Source organism: Berghia stephanieae, chromosome 2 (genome assembly GCF_034508935.2).
Source record: "Berghia stephanieae isolate SIO BIC M18660-M18661 chromosome 2, UCSD_Bste_1.3, whole genome shotgun sequence".
NCBI classification, from domain to species: Eukaryota; Metazoa; Mollusca; class Gastropoda; order Nudibranchia; family Aeolidiidae; genus Berghia; species Berghia stephanieae.
The window spans coordinates 15,973,692-15,984,904 of NC_088361.1; the positions used below are offsets into that span (position 1 = coordinate 15,973,692).

The 11,213-nt window shown below is 36.9% G+C and overlaps 2 protein-coding genes across 2 annotated transcripts; both read right to left on the reverse strand.

Moving 5' to 3' along the window:
- Positions 1–1,216: 1,216 nt before the first annotated feature.
- On the reverse strand, positions 1,217–9,093 carry LOC144966727 (DNA replication complex GINS protein PSF1-like). Its single transcript, XM_078903496.1, has 7 exons — positions 8,864–9,093; positions 7,889–7,953; positions 7,035–7,130; positions 6,015–6,105; positions 4,159–4,275; positions 3,626–3,700; positions 1,217–1,353 (listed from the first exon to the last, which is right to left on the reverse strand). Exons 1-7 carry the CDS (start codon positions 8,936–8,938, stop codon positions 1,285–1,287), a joined length of 588 nt encoding a protein of 195 aa, XP_078759622.1. The 5' UTR covers positions 8,939–9,093; the 3' UTR covers positions 1,217–1,284.
- An 890-nt stretch (positions 9,094–9,983) lies between these two features.
- Positions 9,984–10,364, reverse strand: LOC144963882 (uncharacterized). The gene has a single exon (XM_078897829.1). It carries the CDS (start codon positions 10,362–10,364, stop codon positions 9,984–9,986), a length of 381 nt encoding a protein of 126 aa, XP_078753955.1.
- Between the last annotated feature and the right edge of the window lie 849 nt (positions 10,365–11,213).

Below are 11,213 nucleotides of genomic sequence, written 5' to 3' on the forward strand. Positions count from 1 at the left end.
TTTGACCTCCTGTGGTGGGCAGGAGGTCACTTGCTGTGTCTTCTAGTTCTATCCCCTATATATCTGTTTCCCCTGAGTTATTCCGACATCTTCAGATCAGGAGGCCCATGGTTCGAGTCCTGCACTGAGTGAACATATTTAGTCTTTGGAAAACTGGATGGGGTCTTTTGACCTGTGGTGGGCAGGAGGTCACTTGCTATGTGTTCTATCCCCTATATATTTGTTTCCTGTCTTGGTTGGTATGGGATTACTTGGTTTTGTCCTTTCCTTGGCTGGGATGGAAATAGTCAATTGTATATTTGGGAGATATTTTTTTCCTTGTAAATCATTTCTCTGTTTGTACTGTTACATTTTTGTTTTGAATATTTAATGGTTTATAACACTTGGGTGTATCCCACTTAGTGGGATCCTGTGCTTGTGTCTGGATGAGACTTGGGTGATCTCAAACTAAGTACACTGATGGTGTGCTCTTGTAATCTAATCTACGTCTGTTCCCTATTTGTATTTGTATTATTCCCTTTTATCTTACTTTTCTTGTGTGCTTTTTATTGTAAATCTATACTTTTTTTTACCCTTGCTAAGGGCTTGGAGCACATCCATCTAGCGTTATGTATTTTTTTAAAAGTTCCTATTGACATATAGCTATGAGTATGGGTACATGTTGAAATATGAAGGGAAGTCTCCATAGACAGTTGTTGCCGACATCACTAGAGAGCCTCATTCTTAAGTGAATTTGAAGTGAAAATGTCCTGTATATTTCCAATGGACATTGGCATTTTATTCTTCTCCCAGCAATGTTGTATTTATATCAATCCTGCAATATAATTCCATGTAGCATGTTTTTAACCCAACCCCTTCAGATCTTTATCTGAGACAGTAGGTAATAAATTTCCCTTTATTCATCCTCAAGCAGAAACGTATCTTCAGATATATTCCAAGGGAAGACGAAAAATACAGGTGTCAGCTGCAAATCGAACTAGGAAGCGGTGGCTTACTAAAGGGCGCATAACACATGGATTTTTTTTGTGTACGACCAGTTCCCCCCCCCCCCCCCCCCCTTTCAAGTCACTATGGCAATGAACAGTTTCCTCAAACTGTAGAACTAGAACTGTTTTGCATGCGTACACGTGAAGAAAAATAAACCCAATATTTGTTTTAGTATCAAGATCATAGTTTTTTAATGGAATAAAGAGACACATACATACACACACACACACTCTCTCTCTTTCTCTCTCTCCCTCCCTCTCCCCCCTCCCTCACTCTCTCACACACACACACAATGCGTTAATTGACAATATGCTCCAGAATTCCCTGCCTAATGAGATGCTCACATTCTGACCGTAGTAAGTAGTGCTGTGAATGGAACAAAAGATAGCAATGAACAGAAAAATAAACATTAAATGGAACATTCCCACTTTTATTTACAAAATAAATTTATGAATCAACAACTTTATCAAGTCAATTTAGCTCTTGTGCAGCTATGTGGTCTAGTTTTTGGATCAGAAGGTCCTGGGTTCAAGCCTCGCTCACGCATAGTCCTTGGAGAAGGCTCTTTACTCACATTCTCTCACCGTACTCAGGTCTAAAATGAGTATCTGGCCATTAACAGCGTTGTCTCTGTCCGAAAAAATTGTAATATTGCCTAACAGGAGTCATGTACCGTTCTAAGTGTTAAATGTTGCCGTTGGACAGTACCCTTGTAAAGCGCTTTAAGCACATTTAGTGGATATTGCGCTATGGTATATAGAAATCTCAATTTCAATGGACAGATCCGCTTAATTTAGGGAAAATACTTAAGCTCAGTCAGATCATCACGAGACAGTAATAAGTAATAATAACAATATACTTCTGTAGCGCCTAAACCTGTCATCTGCATTTTTTGTCAAATTGGGATCTAAAATTTGCCAAACTTTGCAAAAAAACCCCCAAAATTTGCCAAAAAGACCAAAATTTGCCCAAAAAATTGCTGAGGAGAACTAAGCGTTTCAGTAAAAATTAACGTGCGACACAGAAAAATATATATATAAAAGCCAATTTATTACATTTAAGGAGGCTACATTTATTAATTTAATGAAATGACTGTGAATAGCATTGTTACAAAGATTTTAAAGGATCATTATCCATAGAGAGTAGCTTCCCTTGGTTTGGGCCCAGGCAAAGCTGCAACATTTCTCAAGTTTCGCACTTTTTTTTTCGTAATTTTGTTTTCGCTTTTTTTTATTCCCAAAATTTGCCACGCGATTTGCCAATTTTCCCAAAATTTGCCACGATTTGCCAATTTTGGGAAATTTGCGGATCGCCCTGATATTTGCGGCCGCAAAAAATGCAGATGACAGCTAAGCATCCATTTAGAAGTGCTCTGCAGCGCTTTACAATTAACTCAAACGCACAACCACCCATCCACACACACACACACGAGCCCATACATATGTATATTAAAAAAAAAAAACATAAATCATAAAATGGCCTGTAAAATAATGTTAGAACACTAGGAGCAGATTTTGTTCTAAAACTGAGAGATCCACAGATGTGGAGCTGTACAGTTGAAAGCTTTTTGGTGAAAATTATTAATGCAGTAAGCAGTAGCTAAGATTATTTGTGATATTCATTTGTGTTGTAAGTGTTTTTTAATGTAATTGCTTCGCTAAAATTGCATCTTTAACCATTTATCTGTCATCTGCATTTTTTGCCAAATTGGGACCTAAAATTTGCCCAAAAAAACCCCCAAAATTTGCCAAAAAATTTGCCAAGGAGAACTAAGCCTTTCAGTAAAAATAAACACGCGATACAGAAAAATATATATATATATAAAAGACAATTTATTACAGTTAAGGAGGGAGGCTACATTTATTAATTTACACAATAGCGTTGTTACAAAGATGTTAAAGGATCATTATCCGTAGAGAGTAGCTTCCCTTGGTTTGGGCCAAGGCAAAGCTGCAACATTTCTCAAGTTTCGCCCTTTTTTTTTTTTCATTATTTTGTTTTAGCTTCTTTTTTTCCCCCAAAATTTGCCATGCGATTTGCCAATTTTCCCAAAATATGCCACGATTTGCCAATTTTGGGAAATTTGCGGATCGCCCTGATATTTGCTGCCGGAAATTGCCATTTGCGGCCGCAAAAAATGCAGATGATAGATTTATTGTCATACTACTTGAAAAACTTGTATCTAAAAATTTGGCCTGAAAACTTGTACTTCAAATACCGATCAATTTAAATAAAACTCATCTTGACAAAAACTCTTAGACCTTTGACCTGGCAAGGTTTTCCATAAAGTCCAAGGTTTGAGAGGTTTTGCCATTTAAATCGAAAGATATTTGAAGAAGGAATTCTCTGGCCAAATTATTAAATACATGTTTTTTTTAGGGTATGGCAGTTAACTGGTTAACAAAATTATATAGATAGTATGAAGTTGACATCACTCTGGTCTTTGTTATTGTTTTTTGCCATCCACGTTTATGAGTAATTCTCACTAAACTGTATTAACCAGACTATAACTATAAACGTTTAAGGTTACACATAGTTTTGTGTGTTGGTCCGTTATACTTCCGGATGGCAATGTTGAGAGCTTCTTAGCCAAGTGCACTCTATCTATAAACCCAAATCAAAGATATGTATCACCCACCTGACTGTTTTTCTTTAGAAGTATCACATTGCCATCTTGCGTCTCAAACTCTCCGTGATCCATCACACAACGGACCTGATTAAAATTAATAGATAAAGCCAAAAACATCAATCAGAATTTCTGTATTACTTTTTCATAATCAACCTTATCAAATCGACTTAATAAACATTTTGTAATACAAACATACTTATTAATTATCCAAACCAACCACTATCGTTTTTTATCCTTCTCTCCACACGCACACACACTCACACATACTTGAATCACTCAACCCTAACACCGACTATATCCATAGTTTACCCGGGTTACTTTTACGCCATACCTATTTATTACATTTTTCTGAGACAAATCAAAGGCGTAGTAGTATCAAAGTTAATTATTTTAGTGTCTGCGTGTTAATAGTTTTTTAATAAAACTATCTATACATTTTCATTTTTAATACATTTTTTTCCAATTTTGAAAAGTAGCAAAAACTCTAGGATTGAGTGATTTAAACACACCCCATGAATACGCACACACATGAAGGCACATACCAAAACGTAAAGTGTTTTTGGAGGCTTCATATCTTGAGTCAAATCCAAGCCACCACCTTCTCCCAGAGATCTCATATAATTTGCCAGCAGACGGTTGTACTGGGAAAACCATTGAACCTGATGGAAACAGAACAAAGCACAATTGAGCTTTTTGAGATTTTTTATATAGTGCAATATCCACTAAACATGCTTAAAGCGCTTTACATGGGGTCCCTGACCAACAGCAACACGTAACATGTAGAACGGGAAATGATGCCTGTTACTGTTAGAAGATATTACATTTTTTTCCCGACAGAGACCACTGTTCAAAGCCAGGTAATTTTACACAGAGTATGGTGAGAGTGTGAATAAAGAGCCTTTTCCAGGGACTCAACTATGCGCAGAGCGAGGCTCGAATCCAGGACCTTCCGATCCAAAAGCGAGTATCATACCACATAGCCGCATAATCACATGGTAAAGAACATTTCATTATTACTGTCATAATTGTACTCATAATGCTCAAAACTATCGTTTTGTTTTTATGTTTATAACAGTTTTACAGCGCTTGCAACACACTTATGTCATTTCAGTGCCAGTAAAAAGGAAAAATATGGGATAGTGAAAAAATCATAGAATTACAAGTAAAGGCACCCAAGAAAAAAAAAAAGATAAAGGGGAAAGGGTCATATGGGGAACAGATGTTGTAGATTCAAAGAGCACAATGTCTCGTGTGAGATTACCTAAAAGTCTCAATCAGACACCAGCATAGATGATTACACTCAAATGTTTACAGAATATACCCAAAAAAAAAGAAAACATAAATTACAACCCATAACAAGAGAGATGATTTGCAAAGGAAAAAAAAAAATCATAACATTAAAAAAAAAAAAGGTGAATACTAAATAATAAAGAACAAAATACAAATACAAAACTTCATTAAAACATGCGACTATTGAAAAGACAGACGATATTATAGAGTTGTATAGTGGCAATTTTATTACATGTACAGTGACGTCACCAGGGAACTACAGGAACAAATTACATAAGAATAAATTAAGATTTTCACTCTTCAAGACAAGGGAAATAACTCTGTCTTTACTACACATATCATAACAATTACGCAGTTATTTTTTAGTAATCTGTCATCTGCATTTTTTACCAAATTGGGACCTAAAATTTGCCAAAACTTGCCCAAAAAACCCCCAAAATTTGCCAAGAAATTTGCCAAATAGACCAAAATTTGCAAAAAAAATTGCCGAGGAGAACTAAGCGTTTCAGTAAAAATTAACACATGATACAGAAAAATATATATATAAAAGACAATTTATTACATTTAAGGAGGCTACATTTATTAATTTACACAATAGCGTTGTTACAAAGATCTTAAAGGATCATTATCCCTTGGTTTGGGCCCAGGCAAAGCTGCAACATTTCTCAAGTTTCGCACCCTTTTTTTTTCATTATTTTGTTTTCTCTTCTTTTTTTCCCCAAAATTTGCACGCGATTTGTCTATTTTCCCAAAATTTGCCACGATTTGCCAAATTTGGGAAATTTGCCAAAATTTGCGGATCGCCCTGATATTTGCGGCCGCAAAAAATGCAGATGACAGAGTAATGTATTCATGTTTTCATTGGGGTTTTTTTTTTTTTTTTTTGTTGTTGGCTGAAGGAGTGTGTTGAATTTGAAACGTTACGTGATTACATGTTTTGTATTTTGTTCTTTTTTTAAGCTGATATATATATATTCATTTTTGTTTATTACTTATTACTGTTTCTTAAGAGGAAATCAAGGGCCTCCATCCTGATTGCACTGATTTTAATTAGATAATCAACCATCGAATATCGAAAATAAGCTGGATATCCAAATGGTCACCTCACCTCTTGTTCACTTAGATTGTGCTTGATATCCATGGGTAAAACACTTCCTAATTCCCATCTCATCTTACGAATTTGGTCCAGACGATTATATCTGAAACAATAAAAAATGACAATAATAACTGGTTAGAGAAATGACATCCTTCAGTTGGACCTGAGGTGAGGTCCAGAACCTGGCAGAAGAGAGAAGTCATTGGCACTCCTTACTGTCGACCTGATGTGTTTATGAAACATCAAAAAGGAGTAAGTATGAAAGTAAACTGCTTGTATCATAACAATAACAATTGAACACTTGTAGGTGCTCTACTATCATAGTAGAATGCAATTTATGTGTGTGTGTGTATGTGATTCCCACATCAGTCAAACCACTTCCTTCTCTCTTTCAATTATCAAAGCAAGTGGTTAGAGGGATAATACTAATAAGGCTAATGCAATGTTAAACAAATCAGAAAGAAGGCTTTGTAATCTAGTGGTATGATGGCACTTGCTTTCGGATCGGTAGGTCCTGGGTTCGAGCCTCGATCTGCGCATAGTTGAGTCCTTGGAGAAGGCTCGAATTCTCTCACTGTACTCAGGTGTAAAATGAGTACCTGGTCGTTAACAGCGTTGTCTATGTCCGAAAAAAATTGTACTATTTCCTGACAGGTGTCATGTTCTGTCCTCCATGTTGAATGTTGCTGTTGGCCTTGTAAAGCGCTTTGAGCATGTTAAATGGATATTGCACTATATAAAAGCTCAATTTAATTTGACTTAACTCACTCAATCCTAGAGATTTTTGCTACTTTTCAAAATTGGAAAAAAACTGTATTAAAAATGAGCATGTGCATAGATATTTTTATTCAACTACCATTAACATGTAAATATAAGAACATTAGCTTTGTTACTATGCCTATAATTTGTCTAAGAAAAATGTAATAAATAGGCATGGGGTAAAAGTAATCTGGGTAAACAACAGATATATTCGGTGTTAGGGTTGAGTGAACTAAACAAATCAGAAAAAAGGGCAATAAAAAGTCGACTCACAAATAGGCCAGGAGACATCTTCTATTTCTTTCCAAAGCTGCGTGGCGAAGTTGAATCGAACAGATGATGCCTAATCCCATTTTATTTGCCCCGGCACTGGAAAATAAAAAAATTAAAAAATGGAGGATGTTCATAATTTCCCTTCAAATAGCTTCATTTACTCTCTAAATAAACCTAGTTTCCTTTGGATTTAGACGCCTTTTTAAAAAAAAACAATTATCCATTATGATCTATAGAAAGTTGCCCATTTACAACTGCATTATGCAGGGTAAAAGTTTTTCAATCATTCATGATACACATTACAAGAGTAGACTGTTATGCTAGTGATGTAAGAGAAAAAATGTGAGACATATTGCAGACAGCATTGATAAAGGTTAATGTTTGGCTCAAGATGAAAAACTTAAGAGACAAAAACCTATGTAATATTTTCCATGGTTGAGATTCATTTGACTAATATATTGTAATAAAGCTGTTGCCAGAAAAAGTCATGGCCACAACAATGCCAGAGTTGGTCTATTTCAACAAATTTTAAATTAAAGGAAAAACAAAGTCAGAGACAATCATTTTTGCTTTACTTATGTTAACTTAATGTAAATGTTGCTGCTCGAAGCTCGAAGAAATAATGTTGAAATTGAATGTAAGCTTCAACTTAATATACGAAAACTGATAAAATGGATGTTTCGGGTTTCCCCTTTGTCAACAAAACAGGATGAATGAAATACTACAGACGAATGAGATAATGCGGTAGTGGCGTTGTTAAGATGAATAAACAAAATCCTCTGTCAAACTCGACCCCGAAGTGAGTACTCTACCAACTGGGCTATCAGGGCTGCCACTCTGTAGTGTATACTTACGCATTTTCTTTATTTTGATCAAAAAGGGTTTGGATCTCCTCCAAGACTTGACGAACTTTGTCTTCCTGAAAGAAAAATCAATTTAAAAACACGGGTGAGGATTGAGAATCATGATTTGAAAGGGAAGAGTAAATCCATCTGGCCAAGAACAAAGAACACTAACTTATCCTAGAGGAGTTCAAGACAGGCTTGCCAATTTAGGAGGCAAAAATTTACTGAACGTTTTCATAAACACATCGACCGACCAGTCCTGAAGTCCAGTGAAAAGGCATTTTGCTTTTTTCTATTCAGCGAGTGATTGGAAACAATATGGAGGTTTTTTTTAACATATTGAATTCCATAAACATATGGAAAATATGCAATCTTGTCAAGAACATGCTCTTGTCAATTTTCTATCTTCTGTGATTCATGGCATTCTAATTCTAGAAATACTTGAAACTTGCTTGATCGAATCTAAATTTGTGAACTTTAAATTCAATTTGCTGATGTATACAACCCTTGTGTTTTTACTATAACTATAATGTGACCAACCAAATTATGACTGTCAAAACTAAAGCTAAAGCAGTGTCAGTGATGGTGGTGATACGGTGATAATATTGGTGTGAAATAAAGATGAAGTTGTAGTTGTATTGACGGTGACATGACGATATGAAGTGATGGGAATGATGTGGCGGTGGTGGTGGTTGTAGTAGTAATGGTCACATGAAGATGGTGATGATGCTAGACCTTAGCCTAATAAATATTGAGGATGATGATGATGAGGATGAAAATGGATGTTTCGGTGGTGGTAGTGTGATGGTGTACGATAATGATGGGATGCAATGTTAGTAGGGGTCATGATGCGATGGTGGTAGTGATGTAAATGGTTATGCTTGTGGGCACACGATGAAACTGATATGATAATTATAGCAATAATCTGACAAGGCTGATGTCATAAAAGTCAGTCAGTTGCAAACGATGCTTCACTAAACCTACGTTATAAAGGGACAAGGTTCCATTCAATGATCGATGAAGTTCTCGTATCAAATCTTGAGCTTTTTCTGCGAGCATTATTACCCGGTATTTATTTATATAACAGCTGACAATGCCTCGATTTAACTAGCAAAATGCAATTCAATTCATTAAAAGAAGAAAAAGAACAATCTTTTTCTCTTGTTTATATTTTGTTCAACTTCGCTCCTCCTTGTGATGGGCACTAACAATCTTGAGTTGATATGGTACTGATATTTATTTCAAGTACCCAGTAGTAAAGCACTGTTTAAATCGAGAAGCCAACGAATCTATTCGTTCGTAGCAGCATGTAGTACTTATTTGCAGGTCTGATAACTTGAATTGTTTTAGTCTCATTGCTGTAATGGAAATAGTCTCAAACCAACGCAAAATAGTGTCCATTACAACAATATTAAAACAAGGATGGCGTTCCGTTATAAGACCTGCATATTATACATAACATTTTGTTATCTCCTCACTAATGGCTGATATTATAACCTTGCAATTTTATCAGTTGCCGAACTAGCTTGTACCGCTATCATAGGCAATATTAATATCAATATCATCGATAATTACCGCGATTTATCTAGGGAAAAGATACAGATAAGCACAGAACATAATAAATCAAATTTTGCATCCGCCAATGACGAATTTGCACATGAAAAATGCAAAATATTGTTTTCTGTTTTACAATGAAAGTCTATATTTTTAATTAAAATGATAACTACACTCCTTTTGTTTTTTGTTTTTTTAATTTTTGTTGTTTTTGTTGAGTCTTTTGTGTTTGTTTGTTTTGGGTTTTTAAAAAATATTTTTTATATAGCGCAATATCCACTAGTAATATCGTCTAACAGGCGTAATGTGTCGTTCTGCATGTTGCGTGTTGCTGTTGGTCGGGACCCTTTGTAAATCGCATTAAGCACGGGTTGTGGATATTGCGCTATATAAAAGCTCACGTTTTTGGGGGATTTTGTATCTTCTTTTTTTAAATAATTTTATTCTCTTTTCAAAATGTCTAGGTTAACTGCAGAGGAATCGTACACTTGGACAGGTCATACTATTATTGTAGCACATAAAACAGAGTATATGAATTGACCTTTCATGCTTAATGGTAGTTGCGCAGGAACGTTGTTGTGGCTGTAGAGGTGAATTCTGGGCCACCGTCAGATGAGAGTTCATCACTGATGCCGTAAGTAGTGAAAGTGCGTCTTAGGCTGGTAATGAGGCCTGTGGATCCACCATGTGCTCTTTCCACGATGGGCCAATTGCTATGTCTGTCGACAATTACTAAGTAGTTATGTCCTGCATATTGGAAAAAGTCTGCACAGATACACTGGAGGGGGTATTGGGGTTGCGTTGGCGTGGTAGGGGGAGCACTTGGTTGAGTTGGGGCTATGCGGTTGCAAGACTGGCACTTCGTTCGCATTTCACTTATTGCAGCGGTCATCCCAGGCCAGAAAAATGAGGCGTCAGCGCGGGAAAACATTTGGGACACATCTTGATGAGCTGAGTGGAGGGCCCGAAGGGCTTTGTCGCGCAGACTAGGAGGAATAATTATGCGGTCATTGTGCAGAGCCACACCCTCGAAACTTGTAAGTTTGTCTCTGAATTGAAAGTAAGGTCTTAGTTCTGTTGCAAATTGTCTTTTGCATCAGGGAAGCCATTTTCTATCGGGTCAATTAATTCAACCATTGAATGGTCACTGCTGGTGGCAACACGAACATCGTTCCAAGTTATTGAGCTGATGCCTCCAATGGGGTATTTCTTCATCTGCGTGTAAATTGGGGTTTGCAGGTTGTGTTCTGATGGCCATGAGGAAGTCATGAGGCAGAGCAGGGAGGCTGAAGTCAGTGGAGATGGGGGTTGCATCGTCGGGTAGATGGAGTTGTTCGGCTTCGCCCACTGGTTTGCGTGAGATGGTGTCTGCAGCAACATGATGGACACCAGGGATATGAGTAATCTGGAACCGATATTTCAGTGTCTTTTCTTTTAAGTTCCTGAGTCGTGGGTTTGGGATGGCATCCAAGTTCCTGTTCACTGAACACCTTAAGGAGGGGTTTGTGATCAACTGCGATAATCAGGTTGGGACAGCCTAGCACGAAATGACGAGTTTTGTTGAGGGCATCTACCACAGCCAGGGCCTCTCCTTCAATTGGGGCGTATCTTGCCTCTGCTGGTGATGTAAAGCGGCTGCCCACTAATGTCACTTTCCACCCTGTTCGGCAGCAGAATGGTTTGTTTGATGCGCATGTGCAATGCTTTTGTAGTAGCCAGAATCCAATGCCATCTTTGCTGAAATCAATGGCCAGACATGTCGGTTTGTTTTTGTCAAATA

What these genes read in the sequence shown, in the direction of transcription:
- LOC144966727 (XM_078903496.1), bottom strand. Translation starts at nt 8,938, where the DNA reads ATGCTCGCAGAAAAAGCTCAAGATTTGATACGAGAACTTCATCGATCA. An exon ending in GATCAAAATAAAGAAAATGC is followed by an intron (nt 7,131 to 7,888) that starts GTAAGTATACAC and finishes TTTATTTTCCAG; the next exon opens with TGCCGGGGCAAATAAAATGG. An exon ending in TTCTAAAGAAAAACAGTCAG is followed by an intron (nt 1,354 to 3,625) that starts GTGGGTGATACA and finishes TTCCATTCACAG; the next exon opens with CACTACTTACTACGGTCAGA.
- LOC144963882 (XM_078897829.1), bottom strand. Translation starts at nt 10,364, where the DNA reads ATGTTTTCCCGCGCTGACGCCTCATTTTTCTGGCCTGGGATGACCGCT.